The sequence below is a fragment of the Trichechus manatus genome, unplaced genomic scaffold (assembly GCF_000243295.1).
Source record: "Trichechus manatus latirostris isolate Lorelei unplaced genomic scaffold, TriManLat1.0 scaffold00152, whole genome shotgun sequence".
Lineage (NCBI taxonomy): Eukaryota > Metazoa > Chordata > Mammalia > Sirenia > Trichechidae > Trichechus > Trichechus manatus.
The window spans coordinates 5741540-5754039 of NW_004444088.1; the positions used below are offsets into that span (position 1 = coordinate 5741540).

Sequence of the window (12500 nt, forward strand, 5' to 3'; positions counted from 1 at the left end):
GGGTGGGGTAATAGTTGCAGAATATCAGAAACCAAAGTAGGAAATACCTAGGTAATTCAGGCCTAGAAAAAATTAACACTTCAGTGACACAGGCAAAATGGGCAGTTTGGTTTATTAACTAATTCAGCTACATCAGCATGTCGGAGTTATAGTTATTTAGCTCTTACAGCCAGGCTCCCCGTGCCCTTCACTTAATCTGGGGCTTGATTCTCAGGTCCAGTGTCACCACTTACCACAGTAGGTGGGCTCACAGGATTATTTTTCCTTTAAAGTACCACTTGGGCAGGTGCATGTACAGCAGACAGTGCGAAAAGAGAATGATTTAGAAAGATTGGAGAGGTGCAGGGCGTGACGTTCTTAACCATTCTTCACTTCCTTTTTTTTTTTTTTTTTAACCAGACCTGGCATCGTACCCCACATCCGAGGCGGGAGCTCTTCCGTGGCGCCTGCTTGCAATAGCCTAGCGTGTTCCCTGCACATTTGTGGCTTCTGTGGACATATTAGCAACCGATGCTTTTAGGTTCCAGTCGCCTAGCGTTGCCAAGGCCGTTAGAGGTCATCTGGAAAAACCGTTTGCCCCAGTCGCTCTGCTTCAGAAGAGCCAGCTGCTTTCTCCTGCGGTATTTTGGAAACTCGCTCCCTCCTCTGGTCTTGGTCCAGGTGCACAAGAAGCGCTAAGGGACGACGCAGGTGCCCAAGAGAAGGAGGGTGAAGACGCCCTCCTGATGAACCCAAAGACCAAACCTGCAGACCAAGCGCAAAGCAGAAACTGAAAGTACACTGCCGGCCGATCCCACGGAAGTTATGGAAAAGGCAAAGCGCAGAGCCGGGCCGTGGTGTGTGCCGCCCCCCCTGGGATGGATGGAACAGCAGGCGCGGCGTGGGTGAGAGGAACCAGCTGCAGATCGGCCCTGCCCGGGGCGGACTCCGGGCAACTCCGCGGAAGCCCAGGGTCCTGAGAGACCATGGGCGGTGAGAGCTCGCTCCTGCTGCTGTCGAGGTCATCATGACTACGCCCGCCTCCCGCAGACCATGTTCCATGGTAAGCGCGCTCGCTCTCCCCAGCGCGCAGGTACGCGCGCCCCGCACGCCGGGCAGCTCCGGGACGTGCTGCCGGCCCCACGCCCAGGCGCGTCCGGGAACAGCCTGGCCTCGCACTTTGGACCTGACAAGAGCATTGGCTCTCTCACGCGCAGCGGTCAACTGCGCCCGAGTACTGTCGCTCAGAGCACCCGGGGCTTCAACGCCTGACAGGCGGCCAGACAGACCCCGACGCCTGTTTTCTATGTGGAGACCGAGCGCTGCAGCCTACGCGCCGCTCGGCGGTGGCAGCCTGCAGCCCGGTCGCTTGGGTAGCCCGTGCCTGTCTGTCCGTCTGTCTCGCTGCCCCCAGCCAGCGCTGTGCTTTGCCAACCCGGCGTCCAGCCCGCCCTTCCCTCGCCTCTGGTCGCGCCAGGTTACTCACAGGCGCCCCGGAATCAGCGAGCAGCGAGGCTGGTGCGGCTCCGCACTCCCAGGAGAAGTGAAAGCGGAGCTCCCACGGGACGCGCTTTTTAAACCCTACGGGGACAGTTCCCTGGAAAGCCCCGGTTTTCCCCCTCAGTGAGGCTGGGAGTTTCCCACTGGGACTGTACCTTGCTTCTTGTGCTGGGAACCCAAGTCCTCGGCTGACACTGAGGAAGGCCAGCTTCGGGTTTCTGGGGGGATTTTTCCTATATGCGCTCTGCTTGTTGGAAGCAGGATTAAACAGCCGTGATTGTAAATTCTAGAGCCTTGCTGAGATCTATTTTCTTTCAGCGGAATACGGAATTACAATGGACAAGGGCAGGGTTGAGGCCGGCTGGATTCTGTTGGCAGCCGTTTGGCCAAATGGAAAAAGCTAAAAAGTTTACTGGAAGAAAAAAGTGGGGACAAGGGTGTGAGGGGAGAGGCCCTGGGGAGGGCGCCTGGAATGTTTTACAGTAAGTACTTCCTCAAGCAGGAGAAGAGGGGGAGGGGAAGAACGAGCAGACGGCTCTGCTCTGCTGCCTCATCCGTGCGCTTTTCCCAGCTTCTCCGTTAGCGCAAAAGAACCCTTCCTCCTGTCGTGTCTGTTAAATAATCTAGAAGGAACATAGACAAGGAGGACAAGCTCACTAATTAAAAAAAAAAAAAAAAAAAAAACGGGGAGAGGAGGAGTATTGAAGACAGTGGATTATGGAAGGTTTGTAATGGATGTCCTCCAGGGGATTCAGATAGAATTAGAGATTGAGCATATTTCTCTTTCTCTTACAATGCCCGTGGTTCTCCTGCAATAACTTCTTTCTGGACTCCCAGTTCTAATGCTTGTATCAGCTCTTATGTAATGTGGAGAGGGAAAGCATGAAAAGGAAATTAAGGTGTGCATTATTAACAAGGAACTTTTATTACTTAAGTATATCTACGTTAATAATGCACCGTAAATTTCTATCAGCAAACAAAATACTAGAATTCTAAACGTCTAATAATAATGATTATCGGGGGTGGCTGTCTGCATTTTGTTCCAAGAGATTTCACTAGAAATTTGTGAATGGGTTTACAGTTTACCCTTTTATTTCGTTCCTTCTTTTGGGAGTTGAAGTAGTTGACGACCTCAGCTGTGCTATCTGCTTTAAGTAATCATATTTGAAGATGGAAACATAGAATAGTAAAAAAGAGAGAGATTAGAGAGACTACGCAGGTATAAAGGAGAATCACACATGGCACCACAGCAATGTTTAAGTATCTTAAACAGATATGGAAAAGCTTCTCTCATCGGATCAATTTACATGATGTCATATTCGTACTTGTACATGGGAGAGTTTCTTCAGGTCCATCCCGGATATATCAGCTAGTGTAACGAGAGTCAATGCTTAGTGTCTTTGTTTTATTTTATTTTTTTCTGAAATAAGAGTGTATAATACGTAGTTTCAGAGCTCAGCCGGGGAGTACTTTCCACATTCCATTTGACAACACATACACAGTTGAAGCCATATAGCTCAGTGGCTAAGAGCTCGGTTTCTGTACTCTTCAACCTGAGAGTCCTATATCTGAATCCTAGCTCTTGCTAGAAACATTATATGGGGGGGATTTCATTGTGCCCCAGATTCTCCATCTGTAAAATGTTAATAATTCATTGCACTTACCTCATGAAGAGGTTATGGAATCAAATGAAATATTGCATATGTCAACATGAATGGCTACAGAAATTTCTTTAAGTGTTTATCATGGCATTTGTGGAAAGAATTTTTAGTTCAATCTTAATACTGATTGTAGCAAATATTAGGCCTCTTCATCTGAACATAATCAAATTCATTTTTATAACCTTAAAAATTAATTTCTATGTAATATATGGTTATTTTCACTGTTTATTAGTTTAACTTTTTGTATTCATCTATGTGATTTTAACAAGTATTTGTATTAAAAGTATGAAATCCAAGTCTTACCTATTCAATTAATGTCTTCCATTCCATCCTGAATATCTTTTGATCATTTCACTTTTAATTCCCTGAAAATAGTCTCTGTAACGTGTATAATGGACAGTCAGTGTACATTCATGGGTCTTAAAGACTGATGATGGGATGGACTTGATAAACTGTAAAAACTAATTTATTTATGTTCACTCTGACCCCATAATTTAAGAAGCTGAGGATTGAATGTATTGTTTGGCTTAAATTAAAAACCAACAAGCAGTTTTAGCCGACCATTATTCTGGTTTAACCAAATTCCCTACTGAAAACAAATTCTCCAGTTTCAGTCCCCTCAGGAGATCTAAAGACAATTCCTCAAGCCCAAGCTTGCCTTGCATTATGCCTTATGGTTTGACTTCTCTGTAACCTAATGAAAAGTTCACGGGAGGAGAAGGGGTGGGTCCCTATATAGCATGAGACAAAAGCAAAAAAAAGTAGAGTCTCTTTCCCATTGTGTCAACAATGTAGAAAGGCACCCTCCAACTAGCCGCTCTCTTTGTGGTGTGTGGAGAAGACTTCAATTACAGACTAAACTGCAAGCCATTAGTGAGGGAGCCAGGCACCTGGGAGAAGTGGGTGTGAGGTGTTGTGGGTGCTTGCAGCATTGTCCCTGAGGCAACTTCACAACTAAAGAGTTCCTATACTTGGATGGCCATGTAGATTCTTAGAATTAAGGTGTTTGAGAGCTGGGAGACACATTAAGAGCTCTTTTAATCTAAAATTTTCTTGTTTTAGAAATCAGGTCAAAAGAGCTTCTGCTATTCACTTAGTCACATAGCCCATTGTTATACCAAGACAAAAATCCCAATCTCCATACTCCAAACCCTCTGTGCTTTGCACTGCCCTAGTATATCTGGGCGTGGCTGGCACCCACTAGCTGCTCCACAGGAGAAAGGTGATGTGACATTCTTCTTGCTTAATGATTTACAGCCTTGGAAACCCTATGAGGCAGTTCTACTCTGTCCTATAGGGTCGCTCTGAGTCAGAATCAACTCAACAACGCATAACAATAATAACAAGTTTATCCTGGGGCTAACGTTCTTCAACAACAGGGGTGACAAGAGACGCTTTTTCTCTCAGACAGGGCAAATTGTGTTTTAGAGTTGAGAATCTAGTTATAACACATGGCTTTGTTTAGTTATAAGACACGACTTAGTTTTTCACCAAACCATGATTTGAAAGCATTCATAAGATGCCACCCAATGAATAAGTAGGATGACGTGAATTTTGGGAGCACTAATTATTGAAGGCAGTGGTAGAATTCTTGCCTTCCCTGCAGGACATGGGTTTGATTCCCAGCCAATGCACCTCAAGCACAGCTACCACTGTCTGTCAGTGGGTGTGCTGGACAGGTTTTATCAGAGCTTCCAGACTAAGACAGACTAGGAAAGAAAGGCTTGTTGATCTACTTCTGAAAATCAGCCTGTGGAAATCTTGTGGCTGGCAATAATCCAGTCTCATGGTGCATGGGGTGGCCATGAGTTGGAGGCTGACCTAATGGCAGTTAACAATTTCTGAAAACTAGGCGAAAAGGACAGAACAACCCGTGCTCATAAAAAAATAAAACAACATCATTTATTAAAACATAAAAGTGAAACTTTGAAATAAAATTTGTATAGGGAGGAAAAAGCTCTTTCTTTCATACTAGTATTTATTTTATTATATTCTCCTTAAAACTCATTTCAAATTGTACGCCCTTTCTTTCATCGTCCACTCCTCCCAAAGTATGCCTTTAAACCCAAAATCAAACACACCCGGTGCTGTCAAGTTGATTCTGACTCATAGCCACCCTAGAGGACAGAGCAGAACTGCCCCCATATGGTTTCCAAGGAGCAGCAGGTGGATTCGAACTGTCGATCTTCTAGTTAGCAGCTGGACTCGTAACCGCTATGCCACCAGCGTTAAGATGACTGAGAACATAGTTGGGTTCGGTACAATTTATACAAGTCTGATTACAAAATCAGAACCTAGGAAATCCAGGTAGTCCCTGACTTTGGACGTATTCGAGTTAAGACAAACTGCACTTAACAACCGTCCTTTTTTTTTTTTTTCCTGTTCATTTTATCACTAGTAATATGTACCACATAAAATGTTGCAGCACGTAATTTGCTGATATTATCATTCTCATGCCAACCGTCAAAGACAAATAAAGATCGGATTTATAAAGACACTGATAATAAAAGGCAATAATAATAAAAAAATGAGGTGTTCAACTTATATCAGAACAGATTTATGACAGTTGTTGGAACAGAACTCTGTGGTAAGTCAGGGACTACCTGTAATTAGCAGTTGATTATTGTTTGAGGACCTTCAGAATGAAGGAAAAGCAGTAGAAGAGACAGAGGCTGAACTGTATCATTACATGTGACTACATGGTATCCAAAGATTATGGCCATTCCTGATCCAATTCTGGTGAGTCAGCAAACTTGGATTAGAATCCAGATACGCCGCTCTGATCTGTGTGTTACAAAAAGAATAACTTGCAAGATTATACATAGAAATAATGTGTATAAGGCACCTAACAATACCTGGCACATGGTAGATACACCATTAAAGATAACTTACCATCATTATTAATTTCCTAAGGGAATTTTCCATAGTCATGTATGTAGACACTTAGCAGCAGAGCTAGGAATAGATTCCATGTCTCACTCCTGGAGTTTTGGTTTTCTTAATATGCCAAGTGTCAGTCACATTTGAAGATGAGAGGTAGGATTTATCTTTGTTCCCATATCCGCTACCTGGTCTACTTTATTTGTAAAAATGTGGGTCACTAATAGCACTTAATAGACGGGGAATTGCTACTGACTTTTTTATAAGACAGGTGATATAACAGATGAAAATGTTACTGGGAACTTTATAATATACTTGGAGTCCTTGGGTGGTGCAAACATTTAAGCCCCGATTATCAGCCAAAAGGTTGACTGTTTCAACCTACCCAGCGGCACCTTGGAAGACAGATCTCCACACGTGGGGTCACCATGAGTTGGAATCGACTCGTCCACAAATAACAACAAAAACAACAATGATACACTTAAATCTCTAGGCCGTGGGCATAATATTAGATCCTTGGGTTTGAAGGAGTGTGGTTTGTACTCTTAATCACAGAAGAAAAACCAAACCATTACCATCGAGTAGATGTCAACTCATAGCAACCCTGCAGGACAGAGTAGAACTGCCCTGTAGAGTTTCCAAGGCTGTCAGTTTTTTTCCTCCTACTTAATTTTTTAATTTTTTTAAATTGTATTTTAGATGAGGGTTTACAGAGCAAATTAGTTTCTCATTTAATAATACACATATTGTTTTGTGACATTGGTTGCCATCCCCACAACATGTCAACACTCTTCCTTTCTCAACCTTGGGTTCCCCATTACCAGCTTTCCTGTCCCCTCCTGTCTTCTTGTCCTTGCCACTGGGCTGGTGTGTCCCTTTAGTCTCATTTTGTTTTATGGGCCTGTCTAATTTTTGGCTGAAGGGTGACCCTCAGGAGTGACTTCATTACTGAGCTAAAAGGGTGTCCAGGGGCCATACTCTCGAGGTTTCTCCAGTCTCTGTCAGACCAGAAAGTCTGGTCTTTTCTTGTGAATTAGAATTGTGATCTACATTTTTCTCCAGCTCCGTCTAGGACCTTCTGTTGTGATCCCTGTCAGAGAAGTCGGTGGTGACAGTCGGGCAGCATCTAGTTGCTCAGTCTGGTGGAGGCTGTGGTAGTTGTGGTCTGTTAGTCCTTTGGACTAATCTTTCCCTTGTGTCTTTGGTTTTCTTCATTCTTCCTTGCTCCCAACAGGGTGAGACCAGTGGAGTATCTTAGATGACCGCTCACAAACTTTCAAGACCCAAGACACTACTCACCAAAGTAGGATGTAGAACATTTTCTTTATAAACTATGTTATGCCAGTTAAGCTACATGTTCCCCTGAGACCATGGTCCCCACAGCCCTAGGCCCAGCAATTCGGTCCCTCAGGGAGTTTGGATGTATCTATGGAGCTTCCGTGACCTTACCTTGGTCAAGTTGTGCTCGCTTCCTCAGTATTGTGTATTGTATACCATAGTTACCACTTATCTATTGTCTATTTAGTGTTTTTCCCTCCCCACCCCCCTCTTCCTCGTAACCATCAAAGATTGTTTCTTTTCATGTATAAACCTTTTCTTGAGTTTTTATAATAGTGGTCCCATACAATATTTGTCCTTTTGTATTGACTGAATTCACTCAGTATAATGCCTTCCAGATTCATCCATGTTGTGAGAAGTTTCACAGATTCATCATGGTTCTTTATCGTTGCATAGTATTCCATTGTGTGTATGTACCATAGTTTGTTTATCCATTCATCTGTTGATGGGCACTTAGGTTGTTTCTATCTTTTTGCTACTGTGAATAACGCTGCAATGAATGTGGGTGTGTGTATGTCTATTCGTGTGATAGCTCTTATTTCTCTAGGATATATTCCTAGGAGTGGGATTGCTGGATCATCTGGTATTTCTTTTTTTAGCTTTTTAAGGAAGAGCTATATCGTTTTCCAGAATGGTTGTACCATTTTGCATTCTCACCAGCAGTGCATACGAGTTCCATTCTCCCCGCAGCCACTCCAATATTCGTTATTTTCTGATTTTTTGATTTGTGCCAATAATGTTGGGGTGAGATGGTATCTCATTGTGGTTTTGATTTGCATTTCTCTAATGGCTATCGATCGCAAGCGTTTCCTCTTATGTCTGTTAGCTGCCCGAATGTCTTCTTCTTTGGTGAAGTGCTTGTTCATATCCTTTGCCCATTTTCTAATTGGATTATTTGTCTTTTTGTTGTAGAGATGTTGGATTTTCCTGTAGACTTTAGAGATTAGACCTTTGTTGGATTTGTCATAGCCAAAATTTTTTTTCCCAGTCTGTAGGTTCTTTTATTACTTTTTTGGTGAAGTCGTAAATCTTTACAGAGGCAAACTGCCACGTATTTCTCCCATGGAGCCTTTTCGTTAACAGCTGACCCTTAACCACTGCACCACCAGGGCACTGAGATAGGTAAAGGGATCCTGAAATATAAATGGAAGCTTTGTCACAGTTTTGGGAAGGGTAAAGAGTTTAAGGTTCATCGTTAAAGAAAGAGAATGTAATCACAATGCAGTACAATGCAGTGTTGCCTCCACGGTGGCCAGAAAGCAACTGGACACGTGGACTTTGTCAAATTTTACGTAAACACACATTTACATGCCATAGATTGTAAAATTTCAACAATGTGCAGCTTGTTTACTTGTAGTTTCTTTGGATATCTTTTCTGACAGGTATGTTCAACATGGGTTCAATAAACAACCATCATTATATCCCTGAGTCCCTGGGTGGTGCAAATGGTTAGCACACTTGGCTGCTAACTTAAAAGCTGGAGGTTTGAGTCCATACAGAGGTGCCTTGGAAGAAAAGTCTGGTGACCTGTTTTTGAAAAATCAGCCATTGAGAACGCTATGGACACAGTTCTACTCTGACACACATGGGGTTGCCATGAATTGGAATCAACTTGATGGTAACTGGTTGAGTGGATATACCTCTAGAGTGCTTTTCAGAATCAGTCTCTGCTTCATCAGACCTATTCTGCACTTCCCAGAGAATAATTTCTAAATAAAAACATGAAAGAAACCTAAACTCCAAAACAGTGTCCCACTTTGTTGTTATATAATGTTCATTTCTAGTGTTCTCCCCCGACTACTATCCAAAAAGTGAGATGTATTTTTAAAAATGTGTTAGAAATAAGTGGTCAAGCCAATTGAAACAACACAATCCAATATAATATGACATGATAACCTTAGCTTATTCTTATTTAATGTTGGATTTAGTTTCTTTTAGGTATATCTTTGGAATTCCTCCCCTGATCCTTGTTCTGTTGCCAGCAGCATCGTCTGACTGTGATATTGAAGGTAGAAAAGGCAATGAATATGAGAAGGTTCTGATGATCAGCATCAATAGATTGGTACGTGCTTGTTTTATTTTCCTTGGGATAATTTGCAATTAGAACTTTTGTTATTTAGTGCCCTTTAAAAATAATTCTCTCTTAGATCCTAAAATATCCACAGCTATCCATTTTAGTCCTATTTCTCTTCATTATCAAAATTTTGAAAGCGTAATTCATCCTCCTGCCTGCATTTCTTTACCTCTCCTTTACCGTGCTGGTCCCTATAGAAGCAGTCCATCAGGAGTGGGAAAGCAGCAGGGTACAACATGAAAATAGTGGCATGTAAAGAGATGTGTACTTATTCTATTTTATCTGACTATGTGTCTATGTGTGCCTATATATATACATACGCATATATATGTAAATATATGTTTATATGTGTGATTTACTGACTTAATTTTTTTAAGGTTTTAGAGCTATGTCACAATGGTACATGTTGATTTCAGTGATAATTCAATCAGAATAAAACCTCAAATGGCAAAGGAAAACTTTCTCAAATGTTCATAAAATGGGAGAAATTGTCTAATTTGTCCCCTTCTTCAACCCCACTGTCTCCAGCACATACTCACACTGAAGTGGCATGATACCTTGGGAAATGTAGTGTGATACCTTTTGTGGGGGGTATGGGAAATACAAGGTGATAGTGACCACTGTATCACAGACCTCTAATTTCACCCACTGACGAGGGAAAAAAAAGAAGTGCACACTGAAGGGTAATTGCCTGCATTTTACAGTTCATGCTATAGTTTTGTCTACAGTAAATGGATACTGCTAAATTAAACTTCTGGGGTCAGGATAATTACCTATTATCTGTTCAGAGAATGAACTAATATTATCAGTTCAACAACATTTATAACTTATTGTATTGTGTAAAACTCTGCCAAAAAAAAAGATACTATGGGTAATTCAGAAGAAGGAGAGCTTTATCCACCAAACTCATAGCTCATTTTTCTGCAAATGTAGAGGAGTTTAACTCATTAAGACACATAACAGCACCAACAGCAAGGATAATAATGAGATCACGTAAAATATGACTACTCTTCTTAAGGAGATTAATTCACAAAAGATGGAAGGTTACATAAACTAATTAAGTGAACGGTGCCATGATAATCTTAAAAATGTTGTCTGTAGATAGAAAGTGTTAAATTTGAAAGGAGGAGAAAGCAAATAATAAAGAATTATTTATGTCAACAAAGCTGGTAGGACAGTCACTCCGCGTGTTCTGAATGCTTTACACACGTTACTGTGCCTAAGTCTCATGTTAAATTCCTGTTAAAGATGGAGAAATTGATGCTCAAAGCGTTTGATCACTAACGACCAAAACCAAGACTTAAACTTTAAGTCAAGGTCTCTTTCACCAACCCTAACATTTCAATTTTTTAAAAACACTGAAACATAGCAAGAAACATATTAAGTACTTTTTAAGTTCTAAAAACTATGCCTATTAAAGTAGACATTTATGTGACTGTTTGTTTTTATTTCATTTTGTAAATATGTGTTGAATATCTATTAAGCGCTTGCATTATAATAGAAACAATAGGAAATAAGAGCCATCACACAAATAAATATTTGAGTTTCAAAGATTTAGAATTTACTTGGGAAGATAAGACACATAGAGAAGGAAAGTTAGGGTGATCATAATAAGACAAATATTTATAGGGTGCTTCTTATGGTCTGGAGCCCTGGTGGCCGAGTAGTTAAGCACTCAGCTGCTAACCAAAAGGCTGGCCGTTCGCATCCACCAACCGCTGCTTGGAAACCCTATGGGGGCAGCTCTAGTTTGTCCTGTAGGGTCGCCATGAGTTGGAATCGACTCAACAGCAACAGGTTTGGTTTTTGGTTTGGTGTTATGGTCTAAGTACTTTCCTTGTATTAGCTAGTTTAATCCTCATGACACACCTATGAGAGAGGTACTGTTCCTGCCTCCGTTTCACAAAGAATCTCAGGCCCAGAGTTGCCTGGTTTGTCTGTGGCAGAGCCGGGATCCAAGCCTCTTCTCTTAACCACCATACTCTCCTGCCTCCCAGCAGCAGTCTCTGTGTTCGATTATTCGTTCAGAAAATGTTTATTTGGGGCCTGTAATGTGCAAATTGCTATGGAACACCCTTTTGCATGGGGAGCGTTGGGTGGTGAGGGTGGATACAACGATAAATCAGATACTGATCCTTCTTTTTGGAAGCTTACATCCTGGCGATGGTTAAGGCTTGGTGGTGAAGAAGGCAAGTTGCAATCTGAAGAGCAGGAAGGGTGGCTGCCCCACTGTCGCTTCAAAGAAACAGACTGATTGTGAGCTAGACTTGGAGGCCAAGAGATATAAACTGTGTTCTAAGAGTAGTTGAGTAAATCAGCTTGGCCCAAGGAAAGAGATCATGTTGTGGGATTGTTGTTTTTGTTAGGTGCCCTCAAGTCTATTTCAATCTGACAGAGTAGAATTGCCATATAGGGTGTTCTAAGCTGTAATCTTTACGGGAGCAAATCAGCAGGTCTTTTTCCCATGGAGCCACTGGGTGGGTTCGAACCTCCAACCTTTCAGTTAGCAGCCAAGCACTTCACTGTTGCACCTCCAGGGCTCCTTTGTTGTGGCATGGTGTGCTGACTTCCAAACTTTTTTGATAGTGTACCTGTTCAGTAAAATTTTCTGAGTCTGCATTTCCAATATACAGTTAGTATTTATTCATATATTATAGTTCTTCCATGGTAATTTTTTATACATTAATGATGATACACACAAAAAATGAAAATTTACTGAGATGAGATAAAAACTAGACAGAGGTATAGAATTTCTAATATTTTCCTCCCATGCCACAGTAGATTGTCCATTGTGGACTGCACTTTGAAGACCACTGACATGGTGGAAGACTCAGGTGGATATATATGTTATAGCAAGATTTTGAGTCGTCTTGAATGATATGTGATAGTCTTTAGACTTTATTCTAAACGTAACCAAAAGCTATTACTGAATTGATCATAAAAGTGTCATTTAATTAAAACATGACTTTTTAAGCATTTACTATGAACAATGTGCCTTATTAAAGGAAGAGTAATAGTACTTACTCTTCTACTCTTCTAGACCTTATAATCTAAGGGGGTAAGGGATA

General features: G+C 41.7%; 1 protein-coding gene across 3 annotated transcripts in view; it reads left to right on the plus strand.

Annotated features, from left to right (window-relative positions):
• Positions 1–461: 461 nt before the first annotated feature.
• The window catches only part of IL7 (interleukin 7), a 57179-nt gene continuing 45140 nt past the window's right edge, over positions 462–12500 (plus strand). For 2 of the 3 annotated variants that reach the window (XM_023740305.1, XM_023740308.1), the window contains exon 1: positions 8980–9420. In XM_023740305.1, the coding sequence (XP_023596073.1) occupies positions 9247–9420 (174 nt within the window). In that variant the 5' untranslated portion in view covers positions 8980–9246. Of the gene's footprint in view, positions 1043–8979; positions 9421–12500 lie in introns of those variants that run through there. The other variant, XM_023740306.1, reaches the window with a different exon arrangement.